The sequence below is a fragment of the Equus quagga genome, chromosome 1 (assembly GCF_021613505.1).
Source record: "Equus quagga isolate Etosha38 chromosome 1, UCLA_HA_Equagga_1.0, whole genome shotgun sequence".
Classification (NCBI taxonomy): Eukaryota; Metazoa; Chordata; class Mammalia; order Perissodactyla; family Equidae; genus Equus; species Equus quagga.
Genome location: NC_060267.1, coordinates 22,148,168 through 22,162,407, shown reverse-complemented (window position 1 = coordinate 22,162,407; position 14,240 = coordinate 22,148,168). Strand labels below are relative to the sequence as shown.

Here is a 14,240-nt window from a genome sequence, read left to right as displayed (position 1 = left end):
AACAAGGTTGGGAACTAAAAGGGTTTTTGTTTGACCTTCAGCTAACCAGAAAATTCAATTGACTCAGACTCCCCATTCCTCAAACGTTCTGCTTTGATTGTGTCAGGCACCTTCTCCTGGTCCCCCCAGCATGGCTCCACTCCATTAGCACAGACGGAGTATTGGCTGTGTTTCCAAGCTTACCCTATGCGTATGTGTGTGTGTCTACACACACAGGCACACACATGCCCGCTAATTGGTCGTGCTGGTTCTTAATCCATTCGTCGTTTTTTCTTATAACTTAGGTATCGTTTTATTATACTCAAGGAAAACTGCTTATTAGATCATTGATTAAACTATGGACAATCTTTTTTTCCATATTAGGATTCGTTAGAACTTCCAAGATGCAGTTCCTGCATATTTTGTATACATGTATGTAAGAATTAAACATGTATATTAACCTTTCACATACCTAAGGTGTGCCTCCACAATGTAATGTGCACAAAAAAGGCTAACTTTCCATAATAGGAGAACTTTTAACTGTAGGAAGAAGAGAATGGCCACCAGAGATGAGAATGGACATCCAGCAGGCATTTGATGTAAAAATCATTCGTTTTAAAGCTGCTTGTTCAATAAATAAGCTGAATTGACGTTGTTGTATCATGCCAGAGCATCTGCTATTGATGACCAATTTTAATTTATTTTGATATAAATGGAAAATTGTGTTCAGAACAGCATGGGAAATGAGGCCCACTGCATTTATTTGTATTCTTGCAGCGTGTCTCAGAGCAGCTCAATTCAGGAGGAAAAAGTATCTTGTCAGGAGACAATAGAATTATCTTCCTTGTTGGAATTTCTGTAGCTTCCTGAAGCGCATCTGCAGGTGCTTCTGTAAAAAGCTTTCGTTGAGTTAAGTGATAACAGGAGATTTTAATCTATTGAAATCTGGAAAAAGTGAAATATTCTTGCTTTACCCGCCCCCCCCCCCCCCACCACCACTGATAAACAGGCACGCACGCTCAAACACACACACAAAATTCACTTCAGAGGAAATGACAAAGCTGGTTCCGGTGGGGGGTGGCATTTCGCAATAGAAAAGCCCCTTAGTTGTTTTTCTCGCATTGCCTGAGATCTTGCTGTTTGGCGTGTGGTCTCACTGTGTCTAAAGCATGTGTTCAAATGACTACTGCTAAAAAATTATGTTGTGCCCAAAATATGTCTGTTCTTCTGTTTCAGTAAATGACTGAATCATTTAGCTTTGTTTAGTCACATAGAATTTGGATTCAGGTATATTCTTCACTTTCTCCTTCCTTCAAACCAGTTTTACTCATTGGAGAGTTTAAAGCTGAAATTAAAGAACTTTAGAGAAAATTCACAATAGCTTTACATCCTAATAGATGTCAGCCTGACTCAGACCCAGGTTTAAGGTTGACTCATATTTATTCCTTTAATCTGGGAACACACTAAACTTTCTTTGTTATTTGATAATTTATTATGTTCATAACTTTATCCATCTAATCTTTTGGCAGTTCAGAGGCTCAGACACTAGATCTAACAAAAGAGACATCATTGCTAGACTGTGTGAATAGAACAACTCCAATATAGTTTCCTGCTACCTACATTTTATTAAAATTAATAAAAAATTCTTGCTCTCTAATGAAGCAACATCCATAAATATATATGCAGAGTTTGAAATAAATCAGACTAGGGTTGACTTGTCTAAATAAGTCAAGATAGTATAGAGAAAAAAGTATGCATTTGAAGGACATTATTTACTTTGATCAAGGAAAATATATTATGGAGTTTACTTTCTATTTTTAAGAGGCAAGTGATAAAAAAAATGAGTTTTATATCAATTATTTACTCTCCAAAGGGAATTATATAAAGACAAACTATTTTCATAATATTGACCTTAGTATTACGTATACAAAAAGGCCTTCTAAATCATAAAAGATTAAAATTGTATCAAGTAGAACTCCATAGTTGATTGAATTTTATTATACTCTAATTTTTGAAAATACCAATTTACATACAATATCTGAAAGCAACTCTTGAGTCATCCACAATACCCTAGTGTACAATTATTCTTATCGTATTTAAGAAACATAATAGGCAGCTCTTAGGCTTTGCTTTTGAACTGCAGGTGGACTTCAGGACGTTGGTTAGAACTGAAGACCAAGAGGAAAGCAACTGTTCCCCTTTAAAGCAGCTGCTCAAAGACTTTAGGACATTCACTATTTACATCAGTTTGACAGAAATGGATTAAGGTTTCTGAATCTTTAATTTTAAAAAAATCTAATGATGAAAATGTCGTTCTGGCATGTTTGTTAGCTATAGGTGTAAAGGCTCTAAATTAATGCCACCTTTATTGTTTTCCTGCCAACACAGGCCATGATCATTGCTTTCACGTCAGACATGATCCCCCGCCTGGTGTATTACTGGTCCTTCTCTGTGCCTCCTTATGGGAACCACACTGACTACACCATGAAGGGGTACATCAACAATACGCTCTCCATCTTCAACACCTCGGACTTCACAGAGAGAAGCCGTGAAAATCTAGACTCCGACCTTGGTGACCATACCACATGCAGGCAAGTTCTGCTTCCATGTTTAAAAACGCACTTCATCTTTTTTATTGTAATGTAATGTAATTCTATTTGGTATCATTTAAATAAGATTCCTAGAGACATTTTTGCCTAACTTTCTTTTCAATCAAACTTTAAAAAGGATAAGATATAAAAATTAATATGGACTGGGGTTAGAACATTCAAGTCGAACCATAAAGCAACATTTAAAGATGAGAGTTTCAAGTGATTACGGGGATTCTGATCCAAGAGAAGAGTCTTGTATCTTAGAAATGAAGAAGCTCTCAGAGTTCCAAGAAGCAAAATAATTCAGTTGTTCTGACTAGTAGGTTATTCAAGCACAACCTGATAATACTGAATGATGACAAAGTAGCCTCCTCACTTAAAGAAATACAAAGACAGGAGATGTAAATACTTCAGCCTAGCCTAGCGGTATTCTCTGAAAATATTCCAAAGCTGTCTGCATTGATTTTAATGGCTGGTAAGTATCCTCACAACTGTGGACAGTATACATTAACTAAATTCCCAATTGATATAGTTTGTTGACCATAGGTCATGGAGTCTTCTTTATTAATCAGTCTTAAACCTAAAGGAGGCTTTAAAATTTATATAGTTAACTCAAAGCCTTCTCTGATTCAAATTCTCAACAATGCAATGTAGAAACCAGAAATAAGCCCCAAATCAGTGTTTCAAAGTTACACACAGTAGATTCTCTTCAGAGTCCCACATTGAATCTGCTTGTTCTTACTTTAGATAATTCTAAAGAGTAATTAAACTCTTCTAGGTCTAATAGTTACAGGCAGAAAATTAGAGATATCCTACCTGAGGGGAATACACTAACAACAATGGCACATGACATCTGACAGCAAAATGATTAGGTAAAAAAATTATAACAAGTTCGTAGTACTCTCTTTAGGGAGAGAGAACCCCATAGCTGAGTGGACCCTGATGACACCATTATATAAATAAATTTACAGACACATTTCTGAAAATACACTAAATTGTTTCCGTTATCCTTTTTTGAGAAAGCAGGGATAAAACTCTGGCAAAAAACTTTGAGATACTTTGGTTCTTCTTTACAAAGATGGAGTCCGTCATTACCATCATCTTTCTATTGTATTTTAAATGACGTATTACTGGAATAGTTATTTCACGGTTTTGTCAGCAAATTAAACTCTTGGAGAAACTGTAACTGATGTCCGATTTAACAGAGCATTGCATTAAAGATGACCTCTCTTTCAATGGGCCCTTGGTTACAGTATTTGATCAAAAAGAACGATCTCCTGACATGCCTCCATTTTGTTTCCAGGTATCGTGATTTCCGGTACCCTCCTGGACACCCACAGCAATATAAACACAACATCTACTACTGGCACGTGATCGCAGCCAAGTTGGCTTTTATCATTGTCATGGAGGTAGGAGAAGTATACCTTGAAATCATTTGTAAGATAGTATATTTGCAGACCTTTTACTAGCTTCAGGTGTTGCCAACTCTGACTTAAAATGTACCACTTGTACTTATCTCTTACTAGTCATTATTTTAGGACATTTATTAATCAGATTTGACCTGAGGATACCCATCATGCTCTTGTTAATTAAATGAAGTTGGTTATCAGCTTTAAAAGCTAAAAGCATGTTATGTTTTAGGGGGATTCGGTTCCTTTCAATTCAGTGTTGAGTGCCATTGTTTTATTTGGAGCACTGGGCTGCATGTTAGACTGTGAAGGGGCTATAAGATGTGATCTCTGCCCTTGAAACTTTTATCACTAGAATAGTTTAATTTGAATTAAGTATTTTTATTGCATTTTCATAGTCTACCTTTTTACGGTAGCTCTTTATATCCCTAAAGTTAACTAGCTCTAAAAGATGGCTAAAGCAGCTATAAATTTGAAATTGATCTGGCCAACTTTCCTTCTTACACTGCGTGACAACTACCACCAAACTCCAGAGCCTCAGAAGCTGTTTGATTGGGGTGGGCAGTTAGGATTACATTTAGCTGCAAGAGACAGAAAGCCCATCTACAGTGGCTTAAAAAATTAGGGTTGATTTCTCTCCCGTAACAAAGCTCACTAGAAGTAGGTGGTTGCTCCTGAATCAATACTGCTCACTGATAGACGGATGGTATCTCTGATTCTCTAGATTTTCTCTCATTGTGTGTCACTTTATGGTTGTGATGTGACTGCTCCCCCTCCAGATAACGCATTTATGTTCTAGGCAGGAAGAAGGAGAAGGGCGATGCTCGCCATGTCTGTTTCTTTTGTCGGGAAAGAAAATGCTTTGCCGAAGCCCCCAGAGCAGGCTTCTACCTACATCTCCTTGGCTACAACTATAGGACAGGGCTCCTCCCAGCAGCGAAGTAGGCTGAGACAGGAGGTATTTGGTTTGCTCTGAATACAATCAGAATCTGTTAGCAAGAAAGAAGTGGGATAGGTACCTGCTTTGGTCATTTTTTTACATAGCTACCGAACGGTAACAGAAGAAAGTAATTCATCATTAGCTCACCATCGTAAGTGGATTCCTGAAGTACAGTATCTGAGATATCAGCAAGAGTCACGAGCTTATATTCAAATGTGTAGTTGCCAAAGTGTTTAGACTTCTGCTTTTGAGATCATGGTGAACTAGATACGTGAGGGGCCATCCCACTACAAAACATTTAGAGTCAACTTAAAACATAATTTCCTTTGCATGAATCTACAAAAGGGGGGAAAAAATGGTGATGGGCTAACATAGAAGTGCTCTGAGAACAAATGCTATTGTCAATGCCTCCATCTAAAAGCTCAAGGAGACCAAGCCTTTGGTCAGAAGTGAGGTGGAAGAGCTGAACTTGAGACTCTTGGATTCATCGAGGGACCCAAAAAAGGCTAAGTTTGCCTCAGAGGAGAAGGAAATACATACCTTCTCTGGAGAAAAGTCTCTTCAATTTAGATCCTAGGTTTTTCTCAGATTGAGATAATCAAATATGAACTTACAATCAAAGATCAACAATGACAAAGGTAAATTTAAAAAGAAAAATGAGGGGCCAGCCTGGTGGTACAGCAGTTAAGTTCGCACATTCCCCTTTGGTGGCCTGGGGTTTGCCAGTTCGGATCCCAGGTGCAGACATGGCACTGCTTGGTAAGCCACGCTGTGGTAGGCGTCCCACATACAAAGTGGAGGAAGATGGGCAAGGATGTTAGCTCAGGGCCAGTCTTCCTCAGCAAAAAGAGGAGGATTGGCAGCAGATGTTAGCTCAGGGCTAATCTTCCTCAAAAAAAAAAAAAAAAAAAAACCATGAGTGAGATTCAGCAGAAAAAAACAACTGATTTGGACCCTCAGTAACTTTAAGAGTTTGAATTATCAGATAAGGAATATAAATTAACTATATATGAAAATGTTTAAACAAATAAATGACAGAATCAAAAATGAGCAAACAATAAGAAACAATTAAAAAATTACAAGGCAGTTTTGAAAAATAATTAAAACTTTGACAAATAATATATATTGTCAAAATGAAAAATTAAAATATGGATTAAACAGAAGTTTAGGCAAATGTAAAGAGAGAATTAGTGAATTGGAAGATAGGTCTGAAAAAAATTGCCCGAACACATCACAGGGAGATAAGAAAATGGAAAATATGAAAAAGAGGTTAAGCTATATGGAAAAAAGAATAAGGATTACCTTAAAAAAATCATGGAAAGGGGGCTGGCCCTGTGGCCAAGTGGTTGGGTTCACGCACTCTGCTTTGGCAGCCTGGGGTTTCATGGGTTCAGATCCTAGGTGTAGACATGGTACCACTTGTCGGGCCATGCTGGGGACACATCCCACGTAGCCCAACCACAGGGACCTACAGCTGGAATGTACAACTGTGTACTGGGAGGTTTGGGGGAGAAGAAGAAGAAGATTGGCGACGGATGTTGACTCAGATGCTAATCTTTAAAAAAAGAAGAAAATCATAGAAGAAGAAAATGGATAATAGAGGAGAGGCAATATTTTAAGAGTTAACGGCTAAAATATTTCCAGAATACATGAAAGATATCAGTTCACAGAGCAGAAAGCACAATATATATCAAACAGAATAAAGAAGTCCACATTTACACTCGTTGTAAGGAAAATGCAGCACACCAAAGATAAGATCTTAAAATTAAGCAGAGAAAAAAGATGGATGACGGACAAAGAAAATTAAAATTAGAATGAGAGTAGACTATATTACAGCAACAGTGAAAGCCAGAAGAGAGTTGTCTAGTTTCTTCAAAATGCTAAAGAAGGGAGCTGCAAACCTAGAATTATAGGAAAACTTTGAGTAATTGAAAAATCCTTCCACAACGAAACACCAGGCCATATGGTTTTCTCGGAGAGTGATACCCAAACTTTCTACAACAGATTAGTTTAATCTTAGACAAATTCTTCCAGAGGTCAGGTAAAGGAAATACTCTCCCACTCCTTTTACATCCTAAAATCAAACAAGAATAGAAAGAGAAAAGAAAATTATAAGCCAATCTCACTCATTACCTAGATGCAAAGATCTTTTTAAAATGGGCAGACTGAATCTAGCAATTATTTTTTAGAGATGGCATCATACCACATTGGCTTTATCCCAGAAATAGAAGGATGGCGTAATATAGAAAATCCACATATCTCTAAATATTACCTTCCTCAGAAATAGTTGGGAAAAAACCTAAAGCTCTATTTCCTACAACTACTTTTGCCTCTTTACTATATAATTTTCCTCATTCAAACATTAATCTCTCTCTCATCTCAAAATATTCTCCACCCTCACATTACCTAACTTAGAAGCATTTGATGCAGCTGATCGCTCTCTCCTCCTTGAAACTCTTCCTCACTTGACTCCAGGAAAACACATTTTTTAACTTCTTAATTTCTTTGCCAGTCCCTTCCTTCCCTTCTCCTTAATGATCCTGGGGTTCATTCTCTGGTTGTCTTCTTTTCTCTCTACAGTCAGCCTTGGTGATCTCATGCAATCCGTTGGCTTTAAATGCCATCTGTATGCCAATGACTCACAAATGGGTATCTCCAGAATGCCTCTCTTCTGAACTCAACCCATGAATCCAACTGCCTACTTGAACTTTCTGCTTGGAAATCTAACAGATATCTCAAATCTACTGCCCAAAATTCCCATATTTTCTTAAATCCACTCATAATAGTCTTCTCCCAACTCTGCCCTAAATCTGTTCCAATCACAGTCAGTCTTCTGCCTCTCAATTATGGCAATTCCATCTCCAGTTGTTCAGACCAGAATTCTGGAAGTCCTCCTTGTTTTCTCTGTTCCTCTTATCCCACATCCAGTCCTGTTGGCTTTCCTTTTGAAAATACATCATGAATCTGACCATTTCTTACCAACTCTACCACTACTACCCAGGTTGGAACCACTATCATTTCTTTCCTGAATTACAGCAACAGTCTCTTAACTGGGCTCCCTATTGTCATCATATCTCACTCAGAGTAAAAGCCAAAGTCCTTACAATGACCTACAAGGGCTTACGCAATCTAGTCGTACTCCGTTACCTCTCTGATGTCACTTCTCTCCTCCTTGCTACTTCACTCCAGCCTTGCCATTCCTGGAATACATCCTGCAGGCTTCCACCATATAGACTCTGCACTGGCTATTCCCTTTGCCTAGAATGTCTTTCCTCTTGATATCAGCATGGCTAATTTCCTCACCTCCTTAAAGTCTTTGCTCAATGAGGCATATTCAGACTAATCTATATAAAATCTATATAAAATTCACCTCTACCATAACACTCACAATAATCTTACTCTGCTTTACTGTTTTCCCATAACTCCTATCACTTTTTAACACCATGTATAATTTATTTGTTTTTAATTATGTTTTTTGTATATTATCTCGATCCCCTTGCTAAGTCAGGGATATTTAAATAGTGAATAAATGAAGAGGTGTTCAACCTCATTAGTCATCAGGGAAATGCAAAGTCAGACCAAAGTGCAAGTCGATTTCATAATCATTACGTTGGTTAAAAAATGTCTGATGACAAGTGTGGTCAAGGATACAGAGCAGCAGAAACTGTTACATGCTGCCGTTGGGAGTGTAAGCTGTATAACTGCTTTGGAAAATACTTTGGTACCATCCTGAAAAATTGAACATCTGTGAAACATAGGGTCTCAGCAGTCCCACTCCTAGGTGCATACTCTTGAGAAACTCTCACAAATACACTCCAGAATCCAAGCACAAGAACATTCCCAACATCGTTGTTTCTAACACAAAAACTAGAAACAAGCCCAATACCTTTTGATAGGGGAACAAATAAATTATAGCATATTCAAACAGTGGAATATTATACAGAAGTGAGAAGAAACAATATACATATACTCACACAGATAGGATAGTGTTTTACCTTTGGGGAAGAAGCCTGGGAACGAGGTGGGAAAGGAACACACACAAAAAATACCACAGCATTGTCAAGGTCATGGCAAGTGAAAGAGATATTAGATATATTCATTTCTACGTATCAAATAGTATTCTTGAAATTTATAAAGTAACAAAATGTAACTCCTGGGGCTGGCCCCTTAGCACAGCGGTTAAGTGGGCACGTTCTGCTTCGGCGGCCCAGGGTTCGCCTGTTTGGATCCTGGGTGTGGACATGGCACCTCTTGGCAAGCCATGCTGTGGTAGGCATCCCACATATAAAGTGGAGGAAGATGGGCATGGATGTTAGCTGAGGGCCAGTCTTCTTCAGCAAAAAAGAGGAGGACTGGCAGCAGACATTAGCTCAGGGCTAATCTTCCTCAAAAAAAAAAAAAGTAACTCCTTGGCAGAGCCACATTATGGTGGAAGAGATTGGATGTACATGTGGAATGCCCACCACCTTGCCCACATATACTGCCCTAATGACCAGCAAAAATAAATGAAAGGAACTCTGTATTTCCCTCCATTTCTCTGTGATTGACATTTTTCTTCTTCTCTCTTTCAGCATCTCATCTACTCTGTGAAATTTTTCATTTCATATGCAATTCCAGACGTATCGAAAAGCACAAAGAGCAAGATCAAGAGAGAAAAATACCTAACCCAAAAGCTCCTTCATGAGAATCACCTCAAAGATATGACAAAAAGTTTCGGGGTCATAGCTGAGAGGATGGGAGAAGTAATAGATAACAATTTACGACCAAAAGTAGAATAAGAGCTTATGTTCTGAGAAGCACTTTAAAGAATTTAGGTCTGTCCAAATATATTATAAATCACTAATGAGAATGTTTAAGTGAAATCACTTTGGCAAATATGAGTCTTAGCTATTGCCTTTTTCATGTAGATTGTTTTTCAGTTTCAGCTAGTGATACAGGAACTGGAAAACATAAAACGTCGATCAAGAAGACCATAATGCCAATCACCTAGAAAACCAAAAATATTACCTTTTTTTGATAGATTGGAATTTCAATAACAGAAAAAGTCTCTTAGTGTGTTTCAAAACCACTCCTTCTCGAATGGATTCCTTTTTCCCTCCGTTTGATCACATTCATGCCCTTCTATTCTCAAGCACATGATCTCTTACTGTTAGGCAGGGTTTCGTTTCTTCGCTTGGCCAGATCTGTTCCCGAGTTATCTTTCCCTTACAGTGTCATCATTAAAAACTAGACATGCTAGCTTTGTGTGATTAAAAATAGCTAGTTCAGAATTCAGTTTGAATGCTGTATTAAGTGGCAGACAGACTCAAGAATTCACAGTATTTAGGTGTATTATCACATCCCTACGGAAAGGAATCCTCAGTGAAGAAGAGGAAATAGTTTCAGTCTTCATTTTGGCCTGTCTTTCCATCGTAGAGAAATACTCTTAATGGATTGGAGTAAAGATCGCAAGGTTCTGAGGCATATTTGTGCTAATCCACAGTGACACATTTATCTTCCAGAAGTGCTCCTAGAATGTTCTATGCCTAATCACTGTTGACTGCTTTGCAAATCTCAAGGGACTAGATGACAAAAGCGGGGAAAGGTACAGATTCAAATAGAATTGTAACTCATATTGATTAGGATAATTAATTTACCTCTTCTAAAGATGTGTAGTTTCTTGAAAAAAATGAAATCGAGTGATTAAATTACATTTTTATCAACATGATGGTCCAGAAAAGATAAGCCCATCAATTTCCCACCAGTTGCCTTTTATTCATTAGATACAGGAGGTCCAGGATTACAGATCACAAGCACCATCATCAATGGCTTACCACACAGCCATTGTCACCTGTTGGTGCTGCACAGGATTAAGAGAACAGAGGGTGCCCTCGTTGTGAGCCACCCGTGTTCCTGTGTGGGGAGTGCTTTTGGGCAGGGATTCTTCCTGTCCAGGTGATCAGCATTCCAAAGCATCTGCCATAAGGAAGGCAGCTCCGTGCACCCTCCATTCTCTTGTTCCCAGCCCAGTAACTTGTTTGTAATTGCATGTTTGCACCGGGAGAGTGGGTGTGGAGAGGGAGGGGGAGAGACAGGAGCATACCTAGATTATTCCCAATCAAGACAAGTGACTCTGAATGAATTTGATTTGAGCTTCCAGCTTCCCTTAAGGCCAGTCAGGCTATGAAGGGTAACAAAAGAAAATGGTTTGGTCGCAAACCCTGCCACCAGCTGGAGGTAACTTCCTCTGCCACCATGTGTATCTAGCCCTCATTTGTTCAGCTCATCGGTCTTGTCTGCACTTCACTGCCTTTTCAGGTGCCAGGCCCTCTGGTAGGCTCTGGAGGAGAGACAGAGCCCGCAGCCTCACCCTTGACTGTAACAGGGCCATGCTGGGGGCAGGAGAGGCCATTTTGCACCAGGCTCTTGCTAGATGGGCCACCACCCACTGGGATGCTGCTAAATGCTCAGGTGCCCCAGGAGCCAAGCCACTCAGAATCCCAGCAGCAAAGGAAAATGAAACACGTTTCGGTGAGATTTAGAGGTCTGTTATAATAGAGTAGCTTAACTCCAGGTCACAATTCTAAATGCCTGCCATGAATGTTAAAACAAAACAAGACAAAACAGTATTTATGTAGGGCTCATCAAAGCAGTATTCTAGACTTTTGAATTGTCCCAGTGGATCAGGGACGACATTCCACTAACTTTCTTGATAATGATAACAGGATGATGAGAGTGCGTTCATGACAGGCCGTCTGAGGTCTGACTGCACGGGGAGTGAGAAATGAATTTCTTCCCGCGGGGAAGCCATTTCTTACTGCTCCTTCCTGCTCACCTTTGATACTGCTCCTGGAAGTGGCCTCACTTCCTCTCCTCTTACCTCTTCTCTTCTCCGACGTGTATGACTATATCCTAGTGTTGGATTTCGCAATTATTCATTCTTTATGGACACATAGAAAAGGAAATGTTTTTGCCTTATCTCCTTGTATATAAAATAGAACTTCAAAAGAATTGTGCCTTTGTGTTTTCATAAATCACCTTTCATAAATCGTCTTTATAGTTTAAAGTACGCTTCTGTGGACAGGAGGGGGAAAACCTCTACATTTCTAAAGGCAGCAGTGTAATGAATGACACTGCCAATATTCCCAAACAGCTACGTTGTAGTGAGGGACCCAGGGTCACCCGTGACACCGACAGTGTTAATGTAAGTCTAGTGCTGACTTGTCAGTGCTGAAAAATGTGGGGCTGTGTCTGCAGGCAGTCGTGGGCTGGATCTATAAATGTGAGCAGGGGCAGCACCCCTGGAAAAAGGGTGGGTGTGGCAGCAGACCTATGAAGGGAAAATCTGGCCCTAGACCTGCCCAGTGTCAACCACTAGAGACATGTAGTTTTATATTCTGTTGTAATGCCTGTGAATTTTAATGGATTGAGCATTGGACGAAAATACTCAGGGGATTTTTCTTTAACGTCCCTCGGATGTTTTAGATACGCCAATAGAAAGGGAAAGCTATCAGTTTTGTTTGAAAACAAAACAAAGCCATCTTGTAAACTGTTGGTCACCAAAAGTCTTCTCTCTTAATTGCATGTGAATTTCAGAAAGCATCAATTCACAATAGGGGGGCAGAATGTGCTCTGCTGTTGAAACACTTCTTGTACCATTTTCCCATGTTCATATTACATTTTAAGGTGTTTGAAAAGTTACAATGTATGAACGGCTTAACTAAAGGAGAACTACAACATTCATGATGCTTTTCATACACTATGGCATAAGATGTAAAGTTTCCAATTTTTGTGAATTTCTGCATTTTAATGTTCTTTTATAATTATGAACATTGTAATAAATTCATTTTTAAAAACAATACTGTGGTCTACTCAGTACTTAATTTTCTTAAAGTTTTTAAGAAAGAGTGCAAATCTATCCATTTACCAATTATCATTTAGATAAACGTGTACTTTTGGGTAGATGATATCTAAAATTGTATTGTCACAGCCTACACTGACTTTGAAACATTTTTCTGGGGAAATTGGGGACGGGGTCTCTGCCAGGGCTGCTGCATCCAGCTGTTGGGACTGAGCCCTGTCCTGGGCACAGAGCCTGAGACCAGGTGGGAGCTGAAGCCCAGCCCAGCTCTGCTCGCCACGCCAGGTGCCCTAGTGTCAGGCTGCATCCGTGAGAGGAACAGGGGCTTTTAATGCATAAAGATGGCTTTTGCTTGCTAAGCCAGATCACAGGGAGCAGTGTCACCCGGAGAGGGCAAGTCTCTAATAAGTCTCAGAAAAGCTCTGTTTGGACCTGCCATGGCCCTGGTATAGAAAGAGGAAATTATGGAGAAGAATATAAAGGAAAATCTCATTACAAAGATCAACCTTTTTTTTTTTTTTTCTTTATCCTGGACTACATATAATCCAGATTTTAACTCATTCCATCCTTTGATTTTTTTTTTTTTTGACCAGCTTATATCTCATTAGGCTTCCAATAAAACTAAGTCAAATGTAATCCATAACTGGACCAACAGGAAGAAGCCTTTTCTGATCCCTAAAGGCTGCTGTTGGGATCGGTATTAATAATGCTATTCTTCCCTTTGAGGATTTTAAGTCCAGCAAAGGGGCAACTAGAAGTTAATTTCTTAAGCAAAGTACCCTTTTCTCCTTTGAGGGGAATGCTAGACCTGCAATAATTGGTATTTATCTGACCCGCACCAGGCACCACGCCAATGTCTATTTACACGTTATCTCTCTGCCAACATGGTTTGAGTGCAGACAAACCTTAAGTCGCTTGAAAAAAATGATGCTAGAAGAAGTATATGAATTTGAAAGAAATGCAACATGTTAAGAAATCCCAAGCTGTACGAAAGGGCTGTGCGGGAAACCTAAGTCCTGCCCTTGCGCCAGCCCAGCCACTCCCCAGAGGGCCAGGGAAGTGTAGTTGGAGCCATCAAGGCAATCTTTTTGCCCGAAAGAGACTTGAGAGATTTGCTTTGGTTTTAGAAAAGTATATTCAGTGTATTAAACTTGTAGACGAGACAAGCTAGTTCTTTCCTTAAGCTTTTAAGTTCAGCCCAAATCCTACTCTTTTCATAAATCCCATTCTTTTCATAAGTCTAGCAAATTTTTACCACTTTTTAAGGGACCTTTGAATGTTTGGTTCAGCTTGCAAACTTAATGAAATGCTTTAGTATATCAGAAATAGCAATTATAAATCTTGTCTGTTCCATTTCCTTTTCAAGTTCTCCAGTGTCCCACCAACTGTGGCTAAGAAGCTGTAAGGTGAGGAACGGCACACTCTTCTCTGTCCTGCTCTTCTCTTTAGAGGATACCTTTCACGAAGCCAGTTAGGCCATG

At 39.2% G+C, this 14,240-nt stretch overlaps 1 protein-coding gene across 2 annotated transcripts in view; it reads left to right on the top strand.

The window, feature by feature from the left end:
* The window catches only part of ANO6 (anoctamin 6), a 188,782-nt gene extending 176,025 nt beyond the window's left edge, over nt 1-12,757 (top strand). For both annotated transcript variants that reach the window (XM_046653285.1, XM_046653296.1), the window contains 3 exons: nt 2,368-2,570; nt 3,874-3,979; nt 9,491-12,757. In XM_046653285.1, coding sequence (XP_046509241.1) covers nt 2,368-2,570; nt 3,874-3,979; nt 9,491-9,697 — 516 coding nt within the window. In that variant the 3' untranslated portion in view covers nt 9,698-12,757. The remainder of the gene's footprint in view (nt 1-2,367; nt 2,571-3,873; nt 3,980-9,490) is intronic.
* The last annotated feature ends 1,483 nt before the right edge of the window (nt 12,758-14,240 follow it).